The 12977-nt window shown below is 37.6% G+C and overlaps 1 protein-coding gene across 1 annotated transcript; it reads left to right on the forward strand.

Moving 5' to 3' along the window:
• Positions 1-12746, forward strand: hhla2a.1 (HERV-H LTR-associating 2a, tandem duplicate 1). The gene is made up of 7 exons (XM_052115537.1): positions 1-361; positions 3177-3461; positions 6136-6414; positions 6865-7191; positions 7353-7442; positions 7676-7738; positions 9418-12746. Exons 1-7 carry the CDS (start codon positions 292-294, stop codon positions 9480-9482), a joined length of 1179 nt encoding a protein of 392 aa, XP_051971497.1. The 5' UTR covers positions 1-291; the 3' UTR covers positions 9483-12746.
• The last annotated feature ends 231 nt before the right edge of the window (positions 12747-12977 follow it).

Below are 12977 nucleotides of genomic sequence, written 5' to 3' on the forward strand. Positions count from 1 at the left end.
CACAGCAGAGTCTATATAGTGAGTAGTCACCTGAGGAGCAAACTATTTCTCTTTCTTTATATTCACAAAGACTCGTTCAGGTGGACTCAAGAGCTACTTTTCTCATCTGTCTCTGCCATTGAAACAGTAAAGAAGAGGAACTGGGTCTGATTACATCCCTGAGAGAGGCTCTTTGAAGAGTTTCATTTTCTCAGTAATTTTCTTTCTGTCAACACTTCTCTTTTATTTCCACACCTCACTCTGCTCTCCGTCTCTCTCAGCTTTTTTTTTTCCCCATTGGTTTGAGGGAGAATGACAAAGACACACTATGGAGTTCATGCAGTTTTATGGATTCTTTCACTAGTGGAGTGTAAAATTCCAGGTAAGTTGGACTTGAATCACTCTTATTTTTTCACAGACTGCTTTTCTAAAAGTAAAGTATTTGTCTTTTCATTCATTTTAATTTTCCAAGGTTGATCTATTTAGATGGCATATTTGTATTATAAAATAAATCACCAAACTGGTTTAATTTGTCCCCACTATCTTTTATCAAATTAAACAATTTAAAATTCTACTTTAAATTGGGCCAGTGAAAGCAAAATTATTTATAAGCATTATATAAGCATGATAATACATGACATATCATGCAAAAATACTAACCAAAAGTTACATTTTGATGCATTGCATCATGCATGCTTTTCTGTCTGATTTCATAGTTTCAGAAGTTTACTTAATTTTAATAGTAAGTAGGTTCAAAGTTACAATTACTATATAGAAGATTTTGTCATGTGTGACATCTATCATCAAATGGCTTCTTTCAAACAACCATAGATATCATTTTAAAAGCAAAATGTACATATTTCTTTTTTCTGTTTGTTTAAAGTGGATTATTTACCTTAGCTTAACATTTTCTGTTTGCTCTCATACATTTTTATTTGGTGTCCACCACTTTCATCAAGCCACATATTTTAAACAAGCGTTGCATACCATATATGACATCAAGTCAAGCTAAGATGGAAACAGAGGTGCAAAAGTTTACACAAGCAGAGATCATTAGCTTGATGAATGCAAACATACGTATGCACAAAAGAGATGGTAACAACACCACAAGGTATTGTGACTGCTCCACTGTCACTGTAGATTTAGACATTTAAGCCTATTTAAAATGTCTGAATGTCATTAGATAAGAAAATATCAAGTGGCATCAGCAAACAAATGATTCAAGATGTTTTCAAGAACTAACTTCACTTTTCTCAGTCAATTAGTAATTACTTCACTGAATGCAGTCTGTGTTTTTTAGTGGATGCATAAGTTTGTCTCAAGTTCACTTCACACAAGTGTCCAATAACCACAGATGTAGTTTGTCATATTAATAATGAACATGTTCCAAAACATTTGGTGACCAGTGCAAATAATTTTGTCACCATTTTGACTTATAGTTTTATCATTTAAAACCTAACAAACTTCTTGTGAAATGGTTTGCTTGAAAAGTGAGCTTGTGCTAACTAAATCTCGCTTGGTTTGATATTTTGTTGTGCATTGACTTCCATATATTCCTTAATATATGGAAGTCAATGGTTTAAGTGTCCAAAAATGTTTTGGGGCCATTTAAACTGTTGAAGACTTGGCACAATCTTGCAGTGCATGCAGCACTGTGCCCATGTCCAAAAAAAAAAAAAGAAAGGGGGTCAGTGCCATAATGCACTTCACACAGCTCTATTTATTTAATATTATTTATAGACAGATGATCTTCTAAGAGAGGTTCTTGCGATTCAGATAAGGTGAGTGTTGAATAATAAACAATCATAGTCATATAAGTGGTCATTACTGATAAGTGGCCTGTTAGCATGATCTTGGTTTGTTTGTTATGGGTGCACACTCAAATGTAATGACCCATAGAAAGTGCTGTCAGAAAACAGGGCCAGCAGAACTCACAGTTTCTGTGAAGAGAACAGAATGCTATGTACTGCTATGTATTTGAGTGACACACATACAAGTGCACATATGTATGTACTGCACACATGCACACCCACTCAGTATGTGGTTTGGAAACTGGGGATGGCACAGAATTGTCAGAAAATCTGGTGCAGCAATGCCTTATCAACATTGTCTTTCAAAAGTTACAAATGTTTGAGTAGGTTTAAGCAGGAAGTTTGCCTTTGGATCCATTGCAGCCAGTATATGTAACTCTCAATATGCAGTGTATGAATGTTATAACCAAACATGTCATAAAACAAGTGGCATTATTTTTGGCCTTAAAGATCAAATAGATATATCGTTTAAAATAAAGCAAAAAATAAATAAATTATTTGGACACTTTCTGGTTGTAAACCTTTGTGATCCTTAATGTCCAGAGTTAAAGGAATAGTTCCCCCAAAACTGAAAATTCTCTCATCATGTGCATGAATTTTATTTTTTATTTTTTTATATCTCAGCTCTGTTGGTCCTCACAATGCAAGGTGAATGGTGGCCAGAAATCTGAAGGTCAAAATATCACATAATGGCGTATTAAAAGTAATCCATATGACTCCAGTAGTCTAATATATGTCTTCTGAAGCGATCCAACTGGTTTTGTTTGAGAACAGACCAAAATATAACTCCTTTTCACTGTACATTTTGCCATTGCAAAGTCTTGGCACGATCAGGATTTCAAGCTCGATTACACTTCCTAGTGCTTGATGGCGCTATAGGAATTGTTCTTGAGCTTAAAATCATGATCACCAAGGAGACTGCTGTCAAGATTTATAGTGCAAAAGAATTTCATTTTCATCTGTTCTCACCCAAAACCGACTGGATTGCTTCAGAAGACGTTGATTAAACCAATGTAGTTCTATGGATTACTTTTATGATGCCTTTATGTGATATTTGGACCTTCTGAGTTCAGGACACCAGTCAATTGCATTGTGAGTACCAATAGAGCTGAGATATTCTGCAGAAGAAAGAAAGTCATACACATCTGGGATGGCACGAGGGTGAGTAAATTATGAGAAAATGTCATTTTTTGGTGAACTTTCCTCTAAGTGTCCAAATCCTTTTTTGGCCTTTTTAAGCTACACATATCCCATATGCATAAGCCTACATAACTTACAAGTTCATAAGTTTATAATTAAGTAGTGCTTCTTTTAAGGTATACCAACAAATGATTTTGATGTTCTTGGTAAGACTAGAAATCTCAGATCCCTTCTGTTCATTTTCAGAGGTTCGGGTGAACTGCGTTTTCTCTGAGGACTGTACCCTGCCCTGCTCTTTCTTGCCTAACCATACTGATGTGAACATTCAATGGTACCAGCAAGAAGCACTAATACTCCGTTTACAGCAGGTGGGAGAACAGCTCAGCAATGGCACCATGTGGCTGTTTAACGACCACATCTCCAAGGGCAATGCATCACTGCTTGTCAAACATGTAGACATCAGGAATAAAGGACGATACAAATGTGTGGTCAACAATGCAACGCAGATATACGTTATTGCCACAGTAGAAGGTTTGTTTCTGTCAAAATCTTGTTACAGAGTTTATTTTATTAAAAAAAATGTATTTATATAAATGTACTATCTGTGATGAAACATGTTTTAAAGAGTTTTTAAATAACACCATAAAATATCTCTCTGAGCTCTGACAGATAGCACTGAAATACAGTAGGAGTCCTGGGAATTAAAGTCTGTGGCAATGGTAGCCCAAGTCTCTGTGAGCAAATATTACATCAGGGTAGCGGCCCGCTCTTTTTAGCCAGTCTTTTTTTTATCAGTGCTTATTAACAGCAGCGCCATCTTTGATTTTTGATGGGAATGACAGCGAGGCTGTGAGGGATAGACATATGCAGTCTCTTCAATGGGCTGTACTGCAGTTTAAAGTGTTTTTGGATCGTTCCACGGAAAAAAAAACATTGTAAAATATCTTTCCAAGAAGATATATCTTGCCATTGAAGATATAGACCTTATTCACACTAGTGCCATCTTTGATTTTTAATAGGAAAGACAATGAGGCTGTGAGAGATAAACTTACCATCTCTTCAATGGGCTGTACGGCAGTTAAACATTTTTTTTGGATCATTCCACGGATAAAACATTAATAACATTTCCGGTATACAATGAACTTAAGACAACATGAGTTGTGGAAAATCAGATATAATCTAGGAACTTTATACAGCTTTGTACCATTCGAGCAATTGAAGAGATGGTAAGTCTGTCCCTCACAGCCTTGTTGTCATTCCCATTAAAAATCAAAGATGGCGCTAGCGTGAATAAGGTCTATAGGGAGCCCCTTACCTAACCCTAACCTTAGCCGGGAGTGGAAGTGATTCCCCCTTTTAGAGTTGCCGCAGCCCCCTTTTGAAGTAACCACTCCCCCTTTTGGAGGTTTCCAGCCTGCAGCAATACCTACTTTGAGGATTTCAGGTGTGGGGACATCGGGTTAGCTGACAGGTTTTTAAAGGGCTGGGACTTTGGAGAGATGGGATGTGGGCAGTCTCAGTGGCTACTACAAGTAAAATTAGCGATATACCTGAAATTTCTGGTAGGCACTGAATATACGTTTACCAATATATGCAGCCACACTTTTCTCATTCTAAACATCCAGTATTTTAACTACAGGACAAATTTTAGTTTGTTTGTGTATGTGTAATGATTGCCAGCTGGTACGTGCTGTGCACTGTATGTAAACCTCACTCCCCTGGCCTCAAGAGGCCCACTAGCGACTGAAGCTAGAGGCTTTATCATTTAGCCTCCTCGTTAGCGCATCCGCAACCCATCCTGAGACGCTGGTTCAAATCCTGCTCGAAACGGGTCGAGCAGAACCGGTTACAGTGGTGCCGTGACCCGGATGGGAGTGAGGTTTAGGGAGGTGAGTGTAACGGTAGCCAGGTGGTACATGCTGTGCAATGTGTGTAAACCTCTCTCCCCTGGCCTCAAGAAGCCCACTAGCGACTGACACTCAAGGCTGTTGCCTTTAGCCTCCTTGTTAGTGCGCATGCCTCCCATGCTGGAGATGCCAGTTCAAATCCTACTCGGAGTGATTCGAGCAGGACTGGCTACATATGACAACTGAAAACTTGTGATGCCAACTTTTGTGTTTTTCTACACAACTCATAGAACAATTGCTGCGTCCAAATAGCCATACTTCAATACTATATAGTATACCAAAACAGTATACCAATGAAGTAGTATGTCGAATCCTTAGTATTTTTAATACAGGAAGCAAAAAAAAAAACCAAACAGATAAGATACTATTTCCATCAAGTGGAGATAGACTGGAGACTTCAACTAAACCAAGAGAGTTGCTCAATACCCACATCACTGGATGAAGTATGTCCGGAATCTATACAACCTACTTGCATGCATATCTAAAGAATGCACTGTTTTATCGGCAGAGAATTGTGTCCTTCATCAAATGTTGGACAGTACATACTCTGACAGTATATGTGATTTTAGACGTTTATCTGTGGGAAGATTAAGAAATGAAATCTTCCCACAGATAAACGTCAAAGAAAATCAGAAATGTCATCAGGTGACAATGAAGTTTCACAGCTCTGAAATGGCAGATTTGTATTTTTTCATACAACAATTTTTGAATATGAATTGCATTTCCAGTGTTTTTACACAAATTGCATGTTTTATAATTATAATAGGACTATCAATAACAATTTGTAAGCTGTTCCAGGAAATGGAAGTGGAGCATAGTTCTAGCGGGGAGACCAGCAGGTGTACATCATCACATCATTATCTATCAAATAAATGGCATCTCAAACTTCACTCAAGCCTGCGTGTCTTCCCGATAGAAATAACTTTATATTAAATACATGTTTATTACTCTCTGCTGTAATGACTTTACAATGAAATTGATTCAATGAAATAAATAAATGTAATGACTAATAAGGTAATATATGTACATCCATTTTTTAAATATTATTTTATCTGGTAAACCTCTTTTTTTTTATTATTATTTAATTTTTACATGCAGTACACACAGCAAGTGTGGAAACTGTTACTGGCCGATGTTGATAATCTGTAAAAGGCCACATCGATATAGTATCAATTGATTAATCAACCTGAGTTCACTAAATAACAGGTTGATTGCCACACATTAACGGTCCATTTTCCCCTTAAGTAAATAATTTGTGTATATATAGATATTTATTTTTAACATTTTTACTTTTCCAGCTCCCATCAGTATCATCTCCATTGACACAAACCCCTCCGGGCTGATTCAGTGCTCTACTAAAGATGTTTACCCTCCACCGATGGTACAGTGGAGCACAGAACCCAGCTTAACTCCTGCTGCTCTGCAGCCCATCACCCGCATGGTTCCTAACGGAAAGGGCCTCTTTTCTGTTGAGAGCGTTCTGAAAGAGCAGAATAACAGCTTAGAACATATTTATGTGTGTAACATCACCTCTAAATATGGCACACAATCATGGACAGCTTCATTACAATTTAAAGGTAAAACAAATGACAATTTTAGGACTTTTTGGATAATGTGGCAAAAGTTGATATAAGATGCAATCTTACTGTAGATACACTACCAGTCAAAAGTTTGGAAACCAATACATTCTTTATTATCTAAGTGCTACTTATAAACACCAGTCCCACTCATCCATAATTAAAAAATTAAAAATCATATATAGCACAATTTATATTTGTCTACAAGACTAACTTAAAGCATTTAAATACGAGCCTTTAGGCAAACGTTTTTTAAGATGAGAATCATACATTCAGTCATAAGAGTGAACATCATTTTGAGGTAGTGTTTATTCTTCTGGCTGTTAATTAATTATTATACAGGTGGCTCAAACAATTTGACTTTAACTTAAAACTCTACAATTGAAATGACCCTCTTTGGTAGTGTGATAATTGTTAGGACTCTTTCTTTTTTTCCCATGTACATCACAGAAATGAATGACTCTGAAGGGCAAGACCTGGTCATCCCATGCCCAGCTCACAAGAACCTTAAGTTCTCCTCTCTTGTCTGGACTTTTACGAAAGCAAACACAACCACAGAAATTCTCAAGTATGACAGCTTGACCCATAAAACCACTAGCTTCAGGGATCACATAAAACTTACGGAGGAGGACGTAGTGAATGGGGATGGATCGCTTACCCTGCAGAAGCCTGTTGGTGCCAATCATTCTGGAATCTACACATGTGTATTCTCAGGAGAAAAGACGAGACATCTGATACAGATCCATGTCAGTTTTACACACACCAGACAAGGGAAAGGTATCTATTGTTCCATGAATTCCATCCAGCCATCCATACATCTATTATTCATTTGTTGGACCAAGCACAGAACCCCTTCTTGTTAAAACATGGCAGTTTACTTTTTAAATGCAACATCTGTCTTAATTTAAAACTCTTGCTCTTTCTCCATCTCTATGTAGATTTTGTTGCATATAATCTGTGGATGTTGGGTATCGTTGTGGGTTTACTTGGTCTTCTTGCTCTGACTTTACTTATAAAAAGATACAAAGGTAACAGTGAAGAGAAGATAAGTGATTACTGTCCACATTGTCATATAATAATTCTTAATCCATAATAATCCATCTTCTTAAAGTGATGTGTGTATTTTTTTCACTTAAAATATTTTCTCCTATCCCAGATTAATGTGCAGAGGCATCTATAATTAAACCACTTGTAGGTTGATGTCCAAAAAAAATTAGCATGTTCAGTCTAAATAAATGGTCCATGATGTTTATATTTGCAGCTAAATCAAAAAGGAGTCAAGAGAATGCTCAAGCAGATGAAGAGATGCAAAGGATGAACACAGGTATCATCATATCTTTTTTACAATCCACAATTTCAAAAGAGCTACATTCTCAACCAGCAATTATAATCAAGTGTAAAAAAGATGGCAGATGCTATTTGCTCCCTGGTGCAAATAATGGTTTATGCTATTTATACCCCAGTGTAGTGGCAGATATTATTTGCACTCCAACCCTGGTACAAATAAAGGTGATACAAATTTCACCCTGATGAAAATAAAGGTTGATACTAATTGCAAACTGGTGAAAATAGTGTCAGATACTGTTTGCACCCATATTTAAATAATATCGTACAGTATGGACATCACTGCAGTGTGTTTATTGTGTTTATTTAGAGTCCCACAGACACACTACCCCTAAACCTAACCTTACCTTAGAAATAAAACATTGTTCCCCTTTTGTCACTCACTCGATGTTGTGTCGATTGCAGTGGCACAAGGGGGTCTCGTCTGAGAGCCTCGCGTACCTCTGAACTTAAACTTGAGAAAAGGCCCATGTCAAGTTGGCAGACAGAATTTGCATGCCCCCTGATGCTGATGACTCGCCTGGGCTGCCAACTTCTGGTCCGCCCGGCCAGTCTGAGCCTGATGCACGGATGTCCGCTATGCTTTCCCGGCCCGCCGTGAGCGCGAGGTGAACTGGAAACTTCCGTCCCCCCCATCATGGCGACTCGATCGGTTCTGCGGGCCAGGGCGCCGGTCATAGACATCTGCAGACAAAACAACTGTGTTTTGACAGGTCCGAGCCGGTAGAACTCGGTAATATGGAACAACCGACCGGGTGTTCCGCTTGCACCCTTCACCAAGCTGATCCAGTATGCCTTCTTTCCCAGGTGAGCCAGCACCTCTCGCCAGAAGCTCTCGCTTCCTAGATGCTCTGCCTCCCTAGCCCTCTGGCCGCAGATTCAGTGGAGGAGTCGAGTGCTCCGTGTTGGGCTTGGGCTCCACAGGCATAGTTCCCGCTTCAAAGCAACTCCCTGTGATGTATTTTCCACGGTATGGTCCCCCCCGCTAGCAGGACCCGCGTCTCTCTCGGGCAGTCCTCGCTACCCCTTGGTCGCCGTCTCTGTAGCAACTCCTCCCTTGCCAGGCAGGATCTACCACCGCACAATGTCCACGGGTGGCTTGACAACCCCCGTGTGTATTCGCCACAAGTTACCTCCCCTCAGTCTGGGCAGGTCGTGGTCTCCGCAGGGCCTTTTCCCCCTGAAAGAATAGGAACGGAAAAGGACGCCTTCCCTGACACATCTATAGCGTTAAGATAGCCCCACGCCACAGGCGTGAACCATGATTTGCAACTTGCTAGTGTCAAATGGTATTGGGGAATGGGTACTCTCATTCTAGGGAGCATTTCATTGGACAAGAATCTCTGTAGTGCAAGATGACTCATCAATACATTTGGTCTGTTTTTCCACAAGAGCCATATTGGCAGTACTGTATATCCACTAAAAGTGTAATTTGTCAGCATTTATGAGTACACTGGCATATAGATGGCCACAAGATTTGATATTTAGTATTTTATGTTTCCAGCAATGTGAAAAGTGTTTAATTATGAATTGTCTTCACTGAAAGTTAATGATGAATGTATTTTCCATGCAACCAGGAATTTACTGTAATATAATGTAAACATCCATTTGCAATCTTGCAACATTTAATGTTTTTTTTTTCCCTTTTGTTTTTCATAGCCAAACCAACAGAGCAGCCACAAGCAGAAAGTAATCTTATGACACAACCAAGTAGTGGCAATTAACTCTGGAGAGAGGAAAGAAGAATATTACCAAGGAGAGAGAAACCATTCTAGCAGTTTGGAAGACCCAATAATGGGACTGCTGACAACACAGATATATCTGTGCACACAAAATGTCATAGTTTTTGTTTTTTTTAAGAAAAGAGCATTTCATTTTTTTTTATATATTTTAAAGGTGCATTGATTCAATATGTATTATTATTATTAATAATGTTATTAATTTCCATAAAACCAACACTGGCTAATTTATTGCAACATAAAGAGTAATTACTAAATGATGATTACAATTTATTTTGAACTAAAGTAACCACAACGTGACACAGGATTCATTCATACAAACAAACACCAGTGTGCTTTGAGGTTTAAATGTGTTGTGTTTTTTCCTCTCTCTGCTTAATTGCACCTGATACATGGCCAAACCAGCTCTGGTCACTATATGTCCACTCATGAACCATCTGGTTAATCAGTTACTGATTTAATTGATACGTCCACAAGGGTCTTTCTTTCCCCCTTTCTTTCTCAGCGAGAGAGAGAGAGAGACAACATATGTGCATGGGGAGGTGAGAGAAATTGTGGTATCTCAGTACATTGAACTGAAAAGGTGGCATAATCTGACAGTTATGCTACTGCTGCATGTATATGCTGCATTTGTACTTTTTCTAAGGACCGTCAGTGTATCTGGTATATTTTCTACACACACAAGTGCTCACTTTTGATACTTTTCTAAGCAGGGGAGGGAAAATAACAATCCTTGTATTTGTGGGAAAGTTAGTACACTAGGAAAAATTAATCAGTGCGAATATAATTGTAAAAAAACACAAAATAGCATATTTTTAACAAAGGAATCTATGTTTGTTAATTTACTTTGATATTTTAAATAACCAACGTAATATATTTATTTTTTTATTTTTATTGTATGTATTATCTTGAGTAATCTCTACAAGGTTTTATCAGTGCGTGGATTTTCGATATAATATTTAAGTTACATTTACTTAAAAGGCTTGAGTGTTGAATTTGAATGATGCAATTTGTTTTAAACGGCAGGAAACACGTCTCTACAATAGACTATGCCATGAGATACGTGCGATTTTAAAGTAATTTTAAAGTTTTAACATATGAAGCTGCACTTATTACTGTAAAATACTTAATTTTGATTAAGTTTATTGTTGTAACACAAATTGGTTGTACACAGTGTGTGTGTTTTCCTTCGGGCTTGACGTAGGCGGGTTGTAAATACATGTGCGCCAGATACGCAGCGGCCTGTAGGGGTGTTCGATTTAGAGTTTTTTGGAGTCGACTCCGATTCCCAACTCCGGCTGTTGGAATCAACTCTTAAACTCTATTATTTTTTTTAAATGATTTTTCAATCAGGACAGTTTCAAAATGCAGTGCCATCACCGGGGATGGCAATTAGTACCATATTTTCACAGCCCAAAATTTCTTGTCAGGTATCAACGGAATTATAACAATCATAATTTAATTTTCACTCGTATTCCTCACTCAATCCATTGCATATTGCATCTGATTACTGCTCTGTGATAAGGTTGTAGTTTTTCTGTAACTGCTGGTTAGTTTCTCCTACCCAAATTCAAACACAAACGTTAGTGGGGCGGGAGAAACTTAATCAAGATGGTTTCCATGCTGATGGAAAAACAAATCACGCATATTTTCTTGCTCGATTCATTTCAGTAACTAATAGTCATATTATGAAGACGTAATAATAAAAAATAATGATAATAATAATAATTTGGACCATTGATTTTAAATGGAACGTACAGTGTGTAGGCTACATGAAATCGCTTTTTATGGAACGTAGGGTGAAAAAACGGCATCTTTTTAAACTCTCTAACAGTCTTGACCACAACGGATTAAATAGCTGTGGGTTTAATTAAGATATATTGGTGTGGTTATTGCTTTCTTCAAATATCACTAGCGATGGCGATGTTCTTGTGAAGATTGCAGCCTTTAATCGCATTAGACTTTGCATACATTTACCTTAAAATGTCATTCCATAGTTGCTGCTCATATCCAGTTTCAAGAGGGAAAATAACAAGAAAGAGGCTGGGTTGGAAATAATGTCACTGTCATAAAGAAACTAGACAAATTGGGAGAATCCACTTCTCCATTGTCCCTTGCATTGATGTAATAATAATTAATCTACACAAGCTACCAAAAGTTTTCAAATCTGTCACACCCTCTCTCTCTCTCACTCAAAGACACATGATGAATGAGGTGGTGTCCCACCAACCAACAGGTGTTTGTAGAGGCTGTGATTGGTTCAATGAGTTTAGTAAATCACAACATTCTGTTCATAAACTAGGGTTCGAGGAATCTATTCTTTTGGGGTCGACTCCCCATTACCAGAGGGCAGTTCGGTCGATAGTTGCTATTTGCTGCATGAAATAAATTCGCGAGAAGTTATGTTCAAACTTGAACTTGTCTCTGTTTCTTATTTTATTATATTCAAGCGTTTAGGCGAACCTGATAGGAACGCTCAGTTACATTTCCTATGTCAAAACAAAGTTCTCGTCAGGGGTCAAAACAACAGGAAAAAAAAAAGGTAAGAATCAAATTAGGTAACAGACTTAAGAATTGAGTTAATGTTGTTACATAAGGTATGTTGAGGCAAAATGCTTGTTAAATGAACTGATTCATAAATGTATGATGACCCATGTATTGGAAGTACATTTTGTTAATGCTAGTCCTGCCATAAATCAATAGCCTGCCACTTAAGTTGCAAGCAATATAGTTTTTGCTTGAATATACGGATTCAGTCAAGGAGCATTAGATGTGGATTTAGTTATTGTATAGCTGTCTGTGCTCCGTCATTTGGATTAATAATATGTTCTTGTCTGTGTTTGTTTCAACCGGTTAGAAATGCAGACGTGAAATAAACAATCTTGTCAAGACTGTCATGTGCGCCAAACTGAGAGAGGAAAATGGAAAATGTAGCTACCTTTTAGGTTTTCTTGCATTAATTCATTTGTGTTCACATTCTTCAAGTGTATCCTTGATTTAGTGTGGCATATTAATTCAAAATATGTTTTATGTACAAATCGCTAATTAAATGAGTAGCTAACAATTTTTGCACATTCCACTTTATTATGAAGTTTGCAAAATGCATTGTATGTATAAAGAGTTGATGAGAACTCTTTGAAGTAGTTTAAGAAGTTCTGAAGATTTTTTTCAAATTGTAATAAAAAATTTTCAAATTATTAATGTCCTGACAATACATTGTGATCAGCTGAATGCCACTTTGGTGAATAAAAGTACCAATTACTTTCCATAAGAGCAAAATCAGTACATTATTCCAAACCTTTGGCCACAAGTGTATATGTGTGTCATACCAGAGTTCTCACAGATTAATGGCTTCAGGTGACTATGAACTAGATTGGTGCTGACGAATCACATTAAGCTGTACAGACTACACAGAACTGGTCTTCAGCTCTCAATATCCAGTATATTCTCAAAAATATCCAGTGGTAAATAGTACAGGTG

The sequence above is a fragment of the Xyrauchen texanus genome, chromosome 43, assembly GCF_025860055.1.
Source record: "Xyrauchen texanus isolate HMW12.3.18 chromosome 43, RBS_HiC_50CHRs, whole genome shotgun sequence".
Lineage (NCBI taxonomy): Eukaryota > Metazoa > Chordata > Actinopteri > Cypriniformes > Catostomidae > Xyrauchen > Xyrauchen texanus.